General features: G+C 44.9%; 1 protein-coding gene across 1 annotated transcript in view; it reads right to left on the bottom strand.

Moving 5' to 3' along the window:
• The window catches only part of CCDC85C (coiled-coil domain containing 85C), a 119,417-nt gene that overhangs the window by 15,954 nt on the left and 85,311 nt on the right, over positions 1-18,152 (bottom strand). Inside the window, exon 3 of the mRNA XM_026079580.1 lies at positions 13,791-13,895. Coding sequence (XP_025935365.1) covers positions 13,791-13,895 — 105 coding nt within the window. The remainder of the gene's footprint in view (positions 1-13,790; positions 13,896-18,152) is intronic.

Genomic DNA, 18,152 nt, shown 5'->3' with positions numbered 1-18,152 from the left:
GCACTCCAGTCATGCGAGCTATCCCACCGTGTCTCTGTAATGGCAATGAGATCATGGCCCTGCGACCACACACAGATCTCTAGTTCTTCCTGTTTGTTCCCCAAGCTGCCTGCATTGGTGTACAGGCATTTCAGAGAGGTGATTGAGCGTGCAGGTTTCCCAGGAGGGATACAAGAGGATCCTCCATAGCCACATCCCATGCGCACTTCCCTGGCTGCGCTCACCTGCATTCACATTTTCATAGCCATGGTAACATGACTGACTCAGCACCCTGCCAGACAATAATAATGAGGTTAATCTAGTTACATCCTAAGAAACAGAAATTCTGCATATAGACAAAAAGCAATACAGTGTGTATTGCATCACTGAATTTCTTCTCCTTATCTGGTTCAGTCAAACATGCACTCTCTGCATTAGACAGATGTCTGACTTTTCCACTTGCAAGGTTTTCATAGCATTCATTAGCTCAGAGATGGTTCATTCTCCAATCTCAGACACATGGGTGAGGTGCCACATAATTATATAATGAATGGTGATAAAAGACAGTTCAAAAGTCATCAAAAAGGATGACATTATATTTAAAATAAAGCTGTTGAGAAATACAATCTTGATTGCTTTTCCAGTTTACTTCTGCTGAGGCTGAAGGAACTAATGAGAAGCTGAGTCATTTCCAATGCAAAGTTGCTTATTCTCTTTGGCCCCAACTAGCTTTGGAGTCGCTCCAAATTTACAGCGACTGAGCTGAAACTAGAAGTTAGTGCATTTAGTTCAATAGTTATACAAGGAATTTGTAATTTAGGAAGAAAATAAGTACATTTATGATGTGGCATCAAACGATCACCTGGGTAAAACCACATTGCTCACCTCTTTCTGTTTCATCCACTACTTACGCTATCAAAAGAAAGGACTGTCCAGCAGTGAGAGTACTAGCCTAAGACCAGATGGCTCTAAGTTACATATCTGATGCATCACAGAGTTCTTCAGGGCTTGGAGAAAGTGCCTTATCTTGGCTATGCACAATGTTTGCTAAGTACCCCACTTCTGAGGCCAGGAGGAGCAAGAGGCCCTTCTCCTGAGATACATCTTTAGGAAGCGAATGGCCTCATTGCCAGGCACAGGAACCAAAGGCAATCCAGATGCTGAGCTGCATGTGACCCATCTGACATTTCCTAAGTGGGTGTTTTTACTGCTCTGCAAACAACTGTGGCAGTTCAGAGCTTTAGAGACTGTTGTAGCCTGGATCTCTATGAGATCGCCCCTGGAGAGAACAGTCCCATTTCTGCTGCCAGGACACTGCAAAGCCCAGAGAAGCTCCTCATGAGGCTCATCCAGGTGCTTCATGGGTGGCAAATCCTAAGTACCCAGTGCCTGTTCCAGTCAGAAAACCAAGATGAGAGCTATTCCTCCGCCTCTCCTGCCTTCTCTCTACATACAGCAGTACTGAATCACCTGTTGAACTCACTTCCCCAATTCTGTTTGAGCCCCAAAGACATACAGCAGTTCCCTGAGGAGCTCCACAGGATGCTCCTGTACTGCCACTCAGACCACAGACCCTCTCAGAAACCTCTCACAGGTACCCCAACTGCAGGGCTTGTGATTCAAGTCTGACATCTGTTAGGGGGTTCACAGGGCAGCTGCATCATTAACAGACTAAGAAAAGAGAGAGGAACTCTGCAGTCTCTTGTGTCAGAGCATCCTTAAAAGTTCTGTGCTACACACAGGAGATAAATCCTCCAGTTCTCTATCTGCTAAGAATTATGCTTGACCTGGTGACAGCATCAAATCCAAAGCAGAAAACAAACCAAATAAAACTAGCCTCAATGCACTCCATGTGCCCAGAGCCCAAAGATAGTCAAGCAGCAGTGCTCGTGTGCAAAACAAGAAAACCTGAACACCACCAGTATTGCCATGATCCTTTTTAATCTGACACCAAAGAACAAAGAGCAGAGTCCTTAACTGCAGTTGCCTGAGAGCACCTGCTACTGTATATCCAAGTATGATGGTGCTGCAAGTGTGTAAGACTAAGTTGCCTAATGAGTCCTTGCTGGCTCTATCTAGTTGCATGGGATGTGGTCCAACACAGATGCGGAAAGGCACTGTTCTCAAGGCTCCATTCCCACATGTTCAGAGGAACAAAATTAGTAAGACTCACTGAACAGTGCATGTTGGGAACTCCTGACAATGACACAACTCTACAGAGGCAAAGTAAGACTTAAAAATATGAATAGTTTTTAATAATAGTGGGAATACTTTGGAATCCAAACGTAATGTCACCTCCAAGAAGAAAAGAACTTAACCGGGCAATGACAAGTGTCTGTTTTTTTATAGGTTTTCATTTGGAAGTCTAAAAAAGGAACACTGGAATTGTGATAAATAATATCTATTTGATTCCACCAGGGAGCTGAAAAGACATGAGACCTTGGTCAAGAGATTGAAAAAACTCTTTCTCCTCAATTATATTCTATGTTTTAATGACATCCTCTCCTACCTCAGCTCCAAGATAGCTGTTGCTGGTCTGCAGAAAGTCTGCAAAAGGACCAGCTAAGTTTCAAAACCGAGGGGAAAACTTCCATGTTGATTTTGCTTCATTGAACAGTCATAGCCCAGGCACTGAGAATGTTACAAACCAATGTGAGCAAGCGTTATTGCTTCTGAACTTCACATCTTCTTCTTACCTTCTATTAATTTTTGTCTATGATTTCAAAAAACAAGTAGACATTTAGGATTCAAATCTGATTAAATAAGCCATGATGTTCTAATAGCATACCTCAGACAACATTAAAGCTAAATGGAATCATATGAGATACTGTGAAGTTTTTATTGCCGAGACAGAGCAAGGAAAATTACATTATAGGCAGGCATTGCCAGACAACTCACAATAAAATTCCCAGGCACATATATTTATTTCACAGTGGTTTTGCTTGTAGTCTGCCTATCCATGTTTGAATTATACTGCAGCCTCTCCTTGGCACTCATCATATCCCATCCAGGTGTTTTACATAAATATAGGTGCCTACGCTGCTCCATGAATTAGGAACTGTTGAGGGACAAGCAAGAAGCAGTAACATGCCCGCAGCTATGTGGAAAGCCGGTGGCAGAGCCAGACAGTAACATGAAAAAGCCCTGAGTTCAACTGCAAACCTCAGTCTCGGACGCTCGAGACTCCTGGAGTCTGGGCAGAACGGAGGGGCTTATCCTATTCTGCTTTTGTGAATTGGGATTGCGGTTACAATGTTCAGAAAGCATCTGAACAAAACCCTGCAGGACAGAGTCACAGCACTGCACTCGCTGAGGCTTCTCTGCTGTTTTCTCACTGCTCATCCTTCTCTCCCTCTTCCCTGCTCCCTAGTGCAGCTCTCATCTCCCAGCCCGTCGCAGCACCCCACTATCTCCACAAGTTACAAGGTTACCCCATGGATGGGGAAAGGTGTGCATACACCACCGTAATTCCCGGCATTAATAATAAACAAACAAAATGAGGAGCATCGCACAGGGAGGAGCAGGGCAGCACCAGAAAAGCATCCTGCAGTGATGCTCTGCACGAGACTGGCAGTGAGGGATCCAACTTCGGTATTCCCCACCTGTCACACCACACTCAGGCACACAGATGTGCTTGCAGGCGCCGGTGGAGCAAGCAGGGATGCCCGCTTCTGCAGTCACCTGACTAACAGACAAGGAAACGTGATGGCTCAGCTTTGCTGATGTCAAAAAAGGGGGGACCAGCCCGGGCACAAAGGGAACCTAATCCACGTGCCTTGAACTTGCTCCTTTTCTCAATTTGTGCCACAGATGAGTAAGAGCAAATCCAGATTGCTGTTGGGCAGGAGATCCTGTCTTACCCCAGCTAGCTGGACCCTGAACATATGAGCAAGATTCATCAGTTCAGCATCAACATCTCACGTAGCTTCATCTCTGGAGAGGGGCACAGCTAGAGTTAGTGCTAGGGAGGGAGGTGGGGAAAAACAGCAGCAAAACCGACCGCCAAATGCACTGGGCCAGTCTTGCATGGAAGGAATATCACACTGACTCTTGCAGGGAACCAGTCGAAACCCTGAAGCACAGGATCCTCTTCACAAACACAGTGTGAGCAGCACCAAGGGGAAACAGCCCAGCTCTTGCTTGGCTTACACAGAAAGCTGATTCATTCAGAAAGAGAAATCTCACGGCACATCTTTCACGCTGAGTTGAGTGGCAGCCCCGGGAGATTGCACCAAAAAACTCTCTCCGCTCTCTCACGCTAGGAGAAAAATCCCCAAACACACAGCTCAAATGCCACTGTGCTGAACTGAAAACCTGCCCCAGCCCTAGGGCAGGACCAGCACAGGAGAGCTGCAGGAAACCTACTGTGCTCAGATGGGGTATTTTCTGCAGAGGGGCGCTCCCAGAATTTGGGTTTCACCTTTCTTGAGACTGTCAGTCTCAAAAATTCTCCGGGTCCTATAAAGGCAAATCAGAGGGTCTAACTGTGGATCCCTGGCTGCTCTCCAGCCTGGGCCTCACTCCCCTGCCTCCGTGTGCCACGCAGTGGCGGAGGGGTTAATGGCTGAAACAAAGAGCTGGTGTCGAGCGGCTCTGAAGCGTGACATGATTCTCAACCAACACTTTGCCCTCCCTTCCTTCGAAGCCCCTTCCTCCCCTCCTGCATCTTGTCATGCCCGTAGCACACTTCTTCCACCGTACACGGTGCTCTTAAAGGGGACCAGCTCCTCTCTCGGCCCAAAAGGAACAGCTTCACCTGGAGATGACCTGGCAGGGCTCCTCACTGGCTGCAAGAAGGCAATTTCCTAGGAGGCAAGACCAGATGACCAGCACCGGCTCTGTTACAAGCCGCCTTGCCCAGTGCTGTACAAACCACAGCCTTTCTGCCATCCTGCTCCTGGTGGTGCCCAACCTCCCATTTGAGCACGCGAGACCCTCCCCAGGGCCAGAGAGGACCCACACCCGGCATGTGCCCAGTCTACCGGGCAGATGATGCAAAGCAGCGGTGACATTTTGTTATTGCTGTTACGTGCCTGCTATGCAGAGAGGCTGCCAGCATCCAACCCCAAACAAACCAACTCACCCCTCCTCGGAGCGTTACACGGCTGCGCTGTCCCACGTTTCCAAAGTCATAGCACACCGCTTCACAGCTGTGAACACTTGACACCCTGCCACCAGGCGCACGGGAAGAGACACATGGGAGATCCAGCAGAAGGACACCAGCTCCCCAACACAACGTTGTACCGCAGACCTCCACCACGGGCGGAAGTGAGGGAAGAAGCCATCAGTGCCTGGTATTAGCATCCTCTCTATCAAATCAAGGGACTTTATTGCAGACGCTAATCTCTTTCAGCATTACTTAATTTGCTCCCTTTAATCATAGCGAGCAGCTGGTCATGTAAACATTCAAATCCATGAATTAACCATTGGGTCCACACAGGAGCCAGGCAGAGCTCAGACACTATCTAGTCGGACAGTGCGCATCTTCAGGGCCTCATCAGAGTTTAGTGAAATCTACTTAAATAACAAAAAGGGCTTACATGGCCCTTTAATTAATAAAGAAACAATTTAACTGTTTCATTGTTTTCCTGTGATAAACATCAAGGACACCCACAAAAGAATAGCTCTTCTCCTCCCCAGCAGTGACAGCACGGGCTGTGCTGGCGTACCAAAGGAAAGGGAGCTTTTCAGGGACTGCCCAGGACAGAATAAACAAAGTCAGGACATTGTTTGCAACTGGATCTCATCTGCAAACAGGAAGGGTGTCTTTTATCAGCACTGAGCTAATGGTGGGTCGCAGTTGCAGTCCTGGGAAACTCCTCAGCACTTGCAAGTTGGTGAGCCAGCTTCCTCCGGCAGCGGAAACGGAAAGGAAAGCAGTGGTTGTTAGGACTTGCAGCAGTGCCGCAGCACTGAAATTGGTGTATGCTGTCAAAAAGCACCATTGAGAGCTTCAGCAGCCCCTGGATTATGAAATTGTTACCAATAAGATATATTGCAGAGCAATTTCAGCCCGTAATTACCTGATACAAATAAGCAGAAAGAAATCTGACTGCTATTGACAGAACTAACCCATGTTTTTCCATGGACAAAGTGCACTAACTTTGACTGACTCATAGGGGCACTATCAGCATTAATATTTTGCGAAGTGCTAGTTCTTTTATTAACATCAAGCACATTCAGTATTAGAAGGAAATAGCGGGTATTTTTCAAACATTCCTGATTTTGAAGCACATCTGATTCGGGGCTGACCTGGCTGAAAACGTGTGGGTGGTGGAGGACACCACATGGACGCCTGTTGTGCTCCCCTGCACGCACACACACATCTCATCCCTCCGGGTTTCCATTTTGGCTGGGCTGCTCCAGCCATGGCCGGCAAAGCAGCATCCTGGAGAAAAACCCCTATGACCCAGGCCAAACGCTGACTCCATGCTAACGCTTGTGCTGAATGAACGCAAGGGTCTACAGCAGACGGTCAATGCGGGTGAAGCTTTCTCTCGCATCCTGCAGTGACCTGTAATGGTGGGCTCAGGATGCAGGTTGTCAGCACCCCTTTTGGCTCATTGCATCCCCCAAACTTGGTCAATGCCTAACTTTGCGCTGGCTGGCTGTCGTGAGGAAAAAAGACACCCGCTGCTCAGAGACATCAGAGCAACCGCTGCTGAAGGGCAGCTGCCTTTTAAAATGTATTAGCTTATTCTCAGCTGCTTGTAATGCCCTCTCTGAAGTTTTACAATAGCGTTCCCCAGGCTGCACATCCTGCCGCTCTCCTGACAAACCTTTCATTTTACTTTCCCTTCTGCAGCCCCTCTTGCCGCAGCGGCAAAACATCTGCCTTGAATTTCTCCCTTTGTCTGTTCAACGGCGTCCCGGTGCCACCGGCGCTGTCAGCGGGAAGGAGCTGCCGTCTGCTGCGCTCCTCGCCCACTGGTTCCCCTGCGTCTGGAAAGGTACCGCGTTGGTCAGGCGGCTGCCGCCGCAGCGCCAGAGCAATCAGCGGGCCCAGCGGGCCGTCCTCGGACGCACGCGGAAAGCGGAAAGCTTGCCCCGACAGCAGCGGCACTGGGCACGTGAATCCGAGCAGGCGGCTAACCGCCCAGGATGCTGCATGTGGGGATGATGTGGAGCTACACCGGGGGTTTAAGGTGTTTCGTGACGCCAGTGCGCAGGCACCAAATCTGCAACCACCAGCGCCAGATCTGCCCGAGGCACCTGCGGCGGCAGGGGGAGCCCTGTCCCAGCGTGCACAGTGGCTTCGCACCAGCAGGGAGGATTTGGGGAGCCCTGCACCTCACGGGAGCTTCCGACCAGGCCCTGCGCCGAGGAGAGTTGGGCTGAGGGTGCAAGGAGTTCCCCGGTGCTCAAGGACAGCGCCTCAGGAGCAGTGAGGCCTGAGGGCTGCATTTGGCTCCTCCACACGGTTCTTCTGGAAACCATCCCTGATATCACGCGAACAGGAATCCTTGCCTATTTCAAACTTGATTTTGCAAGTCAGGCTGGCTTTAAGAAGCCCAGGGAGGAAGACATTTACCCTCCACACATGACTAACAGACTTGCCCTGGGTCCCCCCTCCCCGAGGACAGGCTTTGGCCACAGCCACATTTAACTCTGAACTCTGCTCATGCCAGGCTAATGCAGACACTTCATTTGATACTTCCCCTACAGGGAGCTGAGGGTAAGATATTGTGTCATGTTCTCACTTTTCTTCTGCCCTAACCTTCACATCAAAGAGGTTCAAAGCCACCATCTTTCCAGCTACAAGGGAAAGATGGGACTCACGGGAGCTCAAGTTGTAGCTATTACGTGCCATCACACTGCCTCCCCTCACCACCGCAACAGCAGGCTCAGGACACTGCCAGCACATCAGTTAAGGAGTCTCCTATCATCCCTTCCTACCCTATCTAACGGCTTCTCTTTACACCTACAGACCAGAAACATTTGGGTTTGTTTTTATAACAGTGTACGTACCATATGGCAAAATGAAATAAGCTTTTCACAAGTATCTTTATGAGGCAGAGCTATGAAACATGGCTGGTTATGACAGTGTGGTGAAATCAAGGGAAAGAGCCAAACGAGCAAGAGGAGCACAAGGCAAGCAGCAGTGGGATGCCACAGCCTAGCAGTCACTGTGACCATGGGAAGCTTAGTTCCGGGCGCAGCCTGTGCATTTTGCATGACACAGTTACTGGATGAAAATGCAGATGCAATGAGAGGCAGTGTCGGGAACATAGGGATTTAGCACTCCTCAGCTGAGTGCCTTAACCTCTCAGCTACGTAAACGCACTTTCCCTGCTCTTTTGCAATTTTTCATAGACCTCACATTTTTTATGGGGTACAGATTTAGTAGGGAAAAAGGTGGTGTCTCTTATGAGCCTGGCCTCTAGCCTAAAACGGACTCCTGAGAGATGTAGGTTTGAACATCCCAAGAGGGAAATCTCACTTTTCTCAGGTGAAATTTATTCTAGTCACTAGTGACTTGTATAAAGGATGGGCAATGGCACTGTCATCACTATCTTCTCAGAGGAGGGAGCTTCACTCTGTCCTTCCAGAGGACATCTGCAGATGCTTCCCCTGAGAGGACTCCAATCTCTAAATCTCAGATGAACACAGGCACCTTCCTCCAGGCACGACTCAGAGTACCTTACGGGGCACTGTAAGGAGCTGCTACTCCTCAGCAAGTGGTCACATAGAAAACTACTATAATGAAACTCAATACACAAACTTAACGAAGGGGAAGTGACATTTTTTAAGCAAAGCTTATTTCAGTAACTCTCAGTAGGTCTTGAACAGATGTCACCCACCCTCACATCCACAAATTCACCAAAAGGTGCTTGTCCACATGGTCTGGTCAGAGTTGCTGCATGCAACACAGAGGGCAAGGGACACCAGCTAGCGAGTCCTAACAACATCTCTTGTTTTCCTTCTCTTTGGCGACAGTGAATTGGTTTTTGGTCAGATTTTTTTATACCCTTTACGAGTCAGCAGTTAGCATGGGGTGATCTATCACCTCAGCATCTTGCTTACTAACCCTGTATAAATCCTAGGAAGGCTGCTGCCCGTTGTCTCTGTTCCCTCATTTTGGGTACCTTATCTAAGTCTTCCTGATAGAATAACAGAAAGCGCAATGGCACATCCATGGAGTAACCTTACTGCCATTATCCTGTTATCAGGGAACGAGTCTTCTAGTGACAAGCCATCTGTGCTGTGGCCTTATCAGAGCACAAGACCTTCTGTCCCAATGCAAACAATGCATCCCTTGGTGTTTACCCATTTGTTTGCTGTAAGTTGTATCTTTTGTTATCACTGCAGGCCATTCCTTGCTCCAGTGTTCCTTCTGGCATTTTCATACATTTCCATCCAACTAATCCTAATATTGCTATTACAAATCTCTATGGTAACTTCCAGCAGAAGCAGAATTCTTATTAAAAATCACTTGAACACTCCTTGCCCATTTTAAGTCCAAGTCAACCAGGCTAGCTCCAATTGCTAACAGGCTTGTTCACCTTTAATGATGTTTTTTGCCAATGCAGATATATGGTTCCCCCCAAAAAACAGCTTACAAACTTGTCAAGGTGAGCTACCTCCAACTCTAGGAACGTGAGTAACCTTAAGGCTGCCTTCCAAGTCTGGACACTCAAGATGTGCCTGAGGCTCAGCTGCAGGGCAGCAGGCAGGAACGTGAAGTGCTGAAGGGATTGTGTGTACAAGTCAGAACATTGAAGTCATGGGCAAGAACATGCCAAAAGGAGTGGAGAAGAGACAGAAAGGCAAGTTCTGGGCTGTGCCTCAGCTGCAGTATTTTTCCTCAGTTTTGCTACAGAGACCTCAAACACCCAAGAAATCAGCAAGTGAGATTTTACTCCTTAGAAAAGAAATTGCTGAAACATTATTGTTAGTAACAAAAACACAGCCTTACCACTGTGGATGGGGAACTTCCTTTCCTCCCACACATTCTCCCAATGTCAGAAACAGTACTAAGAAGATTATTAGATATGCACAAAAGATTAAGCATTGTGTATGCTAACTTTAAGAAGAGAGACAGAGACTTGAGAGCTGATACCAAGTATGGACAATTGCACCTCTCAGTCTTAATTCATCATTAGCTGATGCTAGAGAAAGCCCATGAGAGAAACAAGAGAACTCTTCAGCCGTGCATAGTGTTCCAAAAATTAAATACTGCCTTTTAGTATGTACCACTGGAGGATCCTGGGGCACGTAGTGCTATTTAGCTTAGTGATAAACAATTGCCTCAAAACCATGTTATAGAACTGGTGATTTCCCACCCAATTTCTTAGAGGGAAAAACTGAGACACGGAGAGCTGAAAGAAGCTGCACATGTGCACTGAAGGAAAGGCGCTCCACAGTGACAGCTACAGACTTCAGTCCTGATCCACAGAGCTGTACCGATAAGACTCCTCCTCCCCCTGCAAATGGCAATGACTGTCATTATTCTGTCATTGAATTATCTGTCATAAAATTCTAGGTGTTACTGAAATACAATTCCCATATCACTATCCAGAGGTGAGACTATATGAACAGGCAATCTAGACTCCTCAGACAATGCCAACAGACAAAACTGAAGGTCAGCAACTTCCACTCAGCGTTATTAAACTTCAGGAAAGCTCTGGGAGCTGGAAGAGTTTCCAGAACAGACGGAGCATCACTTCTCAATGCTCTCCAGGCACAGATGTGTTTCAGTTTCCAGTGCTTTAACCTGAGACCCCCCTGTCACCAACAGCTTCCTGTGGTAAATCAGAAGGCTGCTAATTTGAGTGCATTAACTCATCCCAAGTGATGCTGTATCCACATGAAGCAGCCACAAAGGGAACACATACTGTGCAGATGAAGACATGAGTGCAACATGGGTGGGAAAACCTGTTTTAGCTGCCCAAGAGAACCCAAGTACTGAAGACATAACAACAGCCTGGGCTGCTAAATAAAAGGCCAGGCTCTCCAAGGACACTGTGAGATCGTTTCCACCACCGACACCCAGACACCGTGACAGCCAGCCTGCGGTCCTCAGCAGCACACTGCTTACAGGTAGCTCAGATTCAGCACCCATGCCTGAGATGTCGTCTGACGGACAACAAGGCTGTCCCTGCTATGGGAATGAGGAAGCCAGGAGGGCTTCATCCTGCTGGCCCTGGAGCCTATCCCTGCTCATTGCACCAGGACAGCAGGTCCCACAGGGCTGTGTGTGGCTAGCTCCCTCTCATACCTCCCTCAGAGTCTGAGGCTGAGACAGTCACCTTTCCCTCACCTCTCGGAAGGACACAGTGAACCTCTGGGTACAATGATTTTGGTTTGTGGTTCATGGAGTCAGGAAGGTTGACCAGCATGCTATCAATTAAAGCTAACTTAAGTGTGCCTGCCCACTGTCACACCTTCACTAGCAATGGCCAGGGTTTTATAGGTTAGAACTAACCCTCTGGGACTTCTTTTCATGGATATTTGGTAGCTACTGCACACCACAGAGCAAATCTATAATTCACTTTCAGCATGATGCACCACTGACCAAACAGGCAGTATTTCTGCACAGATATCAATTCTGAGTGTCTTTCGATTCTGTGGCTTGAGTATACCAGTGTCCATAATCCAGGATCTATTCGAAACACAAAACTATTTAATTAACTGAGTTATGTCAGGGCCATGGAGAGATGGAGTGATGCTTATGTACAAACTTAATGACAGTGAGGGATGTACTGGAGCAACCAGACTCCCAAACTGTTGCACAGAAAGTGACAATGATGAAACCCTGAGCAGATGTGACAGTTTGGAGCAGACTCTAATTGTGGGCCATCATTCATCAGAATGAAGCCTGTACACACAAAGAATGATTTCTCACAGACTTATGCCTGCTGTCAAAAAAGGCTGCAGAGAAAGTCAGGTATGTCTTAACTGTCCACTGGGAGATGCCTGAGATATTTGAAGGAATCTGCATGGATTTGTGATCATTATCCTTTAACACAAAAAATGATATTGCATGTCAGTCCCAAAAACAAAGGGGTTTGTGTAGGAATAAATAAATAAATGACTATGTAAGTAGTCCAGACAGTATAGATTTGGATCCAGAACTGCTTTGGTACTGCCTCTCAAACATCCTTCCCCAAAGAAGGGAGAATACAACCAGGGTAACAGATGAAGGTGTCACACCACAATTGGGCCTCTCAATAAACAGTCATGAGGTGCCACATCTTCCCTGAGCAAGAATGGAAAGCAGTTGCAACTGGCCAGGAATGGATCCAACAGGCAATACTGAGACCCACCAGCACCTGCAGAGTCCTGCTGAATTACACAGGTTGATATTCAAGCAGAGAAGACTCCTCTCCCAGCTCCCAACCCAGACATATCTTTTCTGTGGACAGCAGCCAACTGGGTCCCAGTCTGACACACAAGATAGCCATAAAATTATGTGCAGCAGTGTTTCTTGGGGCAAATGGCCCAGGCCAATCAAGCATCCCCCACCCAAAACCATGCTGAGGATCAAAAGTCTGAGTGCACAAGAAGGGAAGGAAAATCCCCCAAATCTTAAGCCACTTTTGTACAGTCAGATGTACTTTTCCAAGGACGAGGCTCATACCCCTGTGCCCTCCTTATTTATCTGCAGTAAGTCTCCTGACTACTATAGGGGGAACAAAGTTAGAAAAGAGGATATTTAGCCAAAGCCTTCTGTTTTGTTTACATGTTTTAATCTATTTTTTTGACTGGAGGTTCTCTATTCATTCAGCAATTCATCAGGGATAGAAAGGGTCTGTATTTTCCTACTGCTTGGAGTTTTATTTACAGAATCTTTCTTAAATTATTACTCTTCCTCCTCTTCTACAGATCTAAGAGGAACACTAAATCTACAGAATGACTTTTACCCAAATAGCAAGCCAACATAGTCTTGGTCCTACAGCATTTGTAGAGCTGCAGACTGTGGGCTTTGGACACAGAGCAGAAGATCCCGAAAGGCAGCGAGCACCCAAAGTTGTGCCCCCATCAGGCCTTTGCTCGAGTTCACAACACCTGCAGCCAGCTCATGGCAGGACACCGCTGACTGCATATACACTCTTCCTGCAATCTGGAACATGATGTCACCAAGCAAATGTCATGTCCCAGGCACTTAGGTAAACATCTGGCAGATAATCATCTGGCATTGTTCATCCTCCTCAGCCGTACTTTGCACAGTAATGACCATGTATTACTGGGCTGCAAGGAGGAGCCCCGTGGACAGCAGCACAATATTTACTTTTCACAAAAGTATTCTCTGGCTTCAATCAAGATTCTTTTGTCATCTGAGAAGGAGCAAAGCAGGCAGATCTTAGGAAACATAAACCTCATCTGTGATACAGAAAAAATGAAACAAAAGTCCTAAGAACTTAGTACAGAAATCCGGACTATGCACTGTTAGACACTTGGCAAAAGATCTTTCACCTCATCCATGGCTAGTTTTTTTGACAGCAGACATAAAGGACGTTCATAAAGAAGGAGCGGCAGGTATAAAAGGACTAAATCTTGCTTTAAAAGGTGCACAACAGTGACCATCAGTTATGTGAAAAACCTGAGCAGGGAAATCAATGATCTAAAGATTTCACGGGCAAAGATCAGTATTTCTGGGGGCTCCCCATTCTCTAAATGGCTATACATTTTTGATTGGGTTTATTTTCTGAAGTAGGCCCCCATTTTACACCACTGATTTCAGGGCCAATCTTCAGTTGGGAAAGCTGCTCTTTTAATCTCTGTATGCAAGCCCTTCAGGCAGGCCTGCTGTTTGGGAAACCTACGGCTCTCTTCTGTATCGGCACACCAGGTAAGCAAACGGCTCTTACATTTTGCATGGCATCTTGATACTGCGGCAGTGATGACAGCTGTGACTCAGAGTGGTATGGGGATAACCCTTTTCTGAGAGTCCTCAAATCCCCAGTGCTGGACTGCTGCAAAGACAAAGACAGAAAATAGGACAGTCCATATTAACAAGAAGGAGGAAAGTTGTGCCCGTTCTGCTTAAAACACCATATTAGCTTTTCCTATGACCATTCTGTACTGTGGTCCGTTCCCATAACAACTTCTCCCTGCAACAGCAGTTAAAGTAGTCATTGTATTAAAATGCTTTTCCTGTTCTTAACACCTGGAAAAAACATTTGCAAGCAGTTGGAGATGAAACTGTCAAGATCTACTCCATTAAATGATATATTGAGAAAGCATTTTTATTTTACCAAAGTTCATACAAGTCAGTTAAAAACGTTTGTTAAGATGCAAATGATAACATTATTTTTCAGACTCCAGAAAAAAGTAAAATCAGTAAAAGAAATCCACCAGAAGACATTTTCTAGATCTTCTTTTTAAATCAGTGTTGGCTATTCCAATCACAGGCATGTGGAAAGAAATGAGAATTTGTAAACGCTGCTACTCTCATCCACTTTAGCTTGCAAAACGTGTGTGAAAGTAACAGTTTCTTATTGGCTTATAAATTTTCCTCCACTCACATGTCCTAAACAAAGTCATATAGGTAACTATAATCTATACGACTCTACAAACCATAGAGATAAAAGTAATCAATTGTCTGCATGCAAAGGAACAAACACCACTTTGGTCACTGAGTGTTACAAGAGGGCTGAATAATCTTCTCAGGACAAAGTTTCTGCCTTGTGTTATTAGTTCTCTCACTTTGTGATTCTGAAAAAGTCTTAGAATCAGAAGAGTTTTTCATTTATAATAGTACACCCATAAAAAGTCAATATATAAGTAGTCAAAATCATGGATCTAGGGGAAGAATTATATCTTTTTATTACCAATAAACATGCTTGTTAACTTTACATATTTTAAGAGTATCAAGCAATGCACTGTACTCTACTTTAAAACTATAAAATCATGACCTTTTAGATTTTTATGCTCCATTAAGACTTTTGACTTGCGTGTGCTGCAGAAATGATGTTTTCCACTTCAAAAGAACCAAAGAAAAAACACTGGTGCAATAAAATTTAACGGAATGCCTCATAAATCAGCTCAACTGTATGTAAAAAACCCTCAGTAACCTCAAAGGCCTGACCGAAACCAAGACCTGTAGAGACTGTGGCTGTTGCACAGATCTACGGAAATGTGGGAACTTCATTTCCATTTCTTGCTCCCATTTTACAGAGAAGAATTTGGTGCTCTTAGAGCAGATATATCATTTTCTATCAGCATCGAGAACATTTTCTTGTAGCTATGTGGTCTGTTTAGGATATCTTCAGATCTTGTTTTATTCCAAAATGTTGTGTTCTTAGGAAAAAATATCTAGTGTGATCCAGTGATTTCACAAACATTATAGCACACTCACCCTATCAACTTTCCTTTTACAAGCTGTGAAAAAAATGGCCAGTTTTCAAGAAAGTCATCATGAGAAATGAATGCTAGTCCTGTATCACCTCATTTACTGGGAACTGTTCTATTTCAAGTGACACGGAATGATTTTAGCATATTGGATGTCTAGGTTTCCCTTGAATTTACAAGGTGGCATCAGAGAAGACTATGGCCTATGTTGCTTTTTTATTTCACACTGGAGAGTCAGAGACAAAAAGATCTGAAGCAAGAACTACCTCCTTCTGAAGTTAAAAAGCGACTGGTGCAAACCTGGGTTTCCTTCATTCTGCCTGGGAGGTAAACACTTTCAAAGGAGGGTTAGAAGTCTGCAAAGAAAAATGATGACCAGCCCGTTTAGTTTACTGGCAGCATTCCATGCATGTGATGTGTAGGGGTCTTCTGGTGGTTACACGGAAAGGATTTTGCCCTGGCTGGTTAACCTTCCACTGCCCTGCTGTGTGCAAGCTGCAACCTAGGAGACAGCAACCTTTTCGAGAGGTCCCAACACTACACTACCCACTCCATTAATTTGTCAGTTCAGGAGAAGATGCACCCTTCTCTCACATCTGCGATAAATGGGCACTTACATGGGCAAGGGAAAAACAGAAGAAAACAGCACAGCAAAAACGCAAGGTTCTCGCTTTGTGCTGGAGACCCCAGATGTCATTGATCTCCTCTAGCTCTGCTCCAGAAGGAGGTATATGTTGCCTGGGACTTCTGCAAACTGCACTGAGACATGTCAATGTGCCACATATTGTTATGGGGAAGCAGAAGTGTCAAAGGAGGCATTAGAAAGACAGAGCGGGTGGACATTTTGCTCTGTCTTGCAGAGACTTGTTCTCATGCCCCAGAATCTGAATGGGTGGGTCTACATTAGACCTACCATTTGTTTCATCAAGACCACTATAGGCTGTACTGGTAGAAAGTAAGAATATCTTGCCCACCAAAGGAAGTAAGGCAGCCTCACCTAGGCCTGGTCAATATTGTAGAACTGTGGCTAAAAATATGCTAGTTAAAACTGATTTAATTTAACTGTTCTAGACTTCTGCCTGGAGCAGGAGCCTGCATTAATTTCAGTTTGGCTTAAATCGTTTCAAATTGTGTTGATAAATATACAGACACAGCCAAAACTTTGCTATAACAAGTGCTTATAATGGATTAGCTGAATCGCTTTTTTTTAAACAAAACCCATTTAAGACAGTGCATTTGTGTGTGACAAAGCTATTGTTCAGTTGTTTCAGTGATTGCTATTTATGAATCTGACCCAATGCACTCAGTTCGATGCAAAAGTTCCCACTGAGTTCAGTAAACATCAAAACAAGCCCTTAATTAAGGAAAAGAAAGAAAAAGTAAAAAAAGGGAAAAAGAGAAAAAAAAGAAAGGAAAAGGAAAAGGAAAAGGAAAAGGAAAGGGAAAGAACTCTAAGAAGGAAAAATTTTCCAGATCTTTACAGAGAGGGATGAGGTGTTTTAGTAGGGCATAGAGAAAAATCCTCATTTGCTGTTATTTATGATACATCTGTTTTGAAAATGACCAAAAACCCACTCTTCCCTACTACTGTCAGTAGGAAAACCAGTCCCTTTCAGGAGCACTCCCTTTCATTATCACTCTACCCAACACAATTTTCCTTCTATAGTTTCCAGAATTTGTTTCAAAATGTAACTTTGTGTAATTATTTTTTTTTAACAGCATCACAGTTCTGTACTATTTATTTTTCTTGCATTAAAAGCAAAGGTCTGTATTTTCACCAGAGAAGAACTGCTTTTTCTTCCTTTTTTAAATAGGAATGGTACAGTGACACATATTCATCAGACCTCCCTAAACATTTACACATTCATTGGGCTTTGCTATCAGTGTTAGAGCTAACCAGGAAAGGAAAGTGAATCCCTCATTAAAAAGCAATATGACTAATGATGCATCAGAATGAGTAGCCATTACTCCACTTAAATCTAAATTAAAAATCCTGGTATTTGCATTGTCAATTCACTCACAAAATGAAATCTCTTATTACCTTACCCAATTTTCATTACTGAGATGTAAGTGGATCCCAAATTGCTTTTCTAGTCAGAATGGCATTTAAAAGTACAATCGCTGATCATCTCTGTTCATCATCATTGTTGAAGATTGTCTCAATTAATGGGCAACATGTCTTTAATAAATTACCCTTCAGGTAAAATCACTTCACATTTCTGGAGTTTCAAGGAATTTATCAGCAAAATAATTTCACTTGAACTAAAACTCTTCATGGAAGAGTTTTAACTGGACTTTTATTGGGAATGTTTTCTAAGGTGAAGTGCAGAGAGAGGGGGAGAGAGACAGAATGAGATGGAGACTGAGAGAGATCTGAGGAGGTTCATATTCAGTCTTTGCTTCACCTGTTTGAACTTGAAGAAGAGAAGAAACAAGAAAGGAAAGAAAAAAGAAAGGAGAGAAGAGAAGAGAAGAGAAGAGAAGCATAGAACAGAGCAGAGCAGGAAAACAGAAAAAAGAAAGCAACTCCAAACTTTCACAATGGTACAGAAGTAGAAGATTTCACCTAGGTCTAATTCAGTCCCCTTACATGTAGCATTACCTCCCTTCACAGACCAAAGAGCGGAGACAAGCCCACATGCTCAACCCCTTCACCTTAAATACAACTCTGTGCTACATGTTGCCAACACTGACAGTGCAACAGTGCAACTCATTATCATCTGGAAATAACGATATGACATTCTTTACTTCTAAATTTTTCAACAAAACAGAACTTGAACTGACCCGAGAAGACATTGTGATTGGACCAAAACTTGAGATTTTTGTCAGTCCTATTATGCAGGAAATGGACCTAAATATATCCATTCTGACAGGGAAGG

The sequence above is a fragment of the Apteryx rowi genome, unplaced genomic scaffold (genome assembly GCF_003343035.1).
Source record: "Apteryx rowi isolate R43461 unplaced genomic scaffold, aptRow1 scaffold_5, whole genome shotgun sequence".
Taxonomy (NCBI): domain Eukaryota; kingdom Metazoa; phylum Chordata; class Aves; order Apterygiformes; family Apterygidae; genus Apteryx; species Apteryx rowi.
Note: the sequence above shows the minus strand (reverse complement) of the source record. Positions and strands in the feature narration are given on the sequence as shown.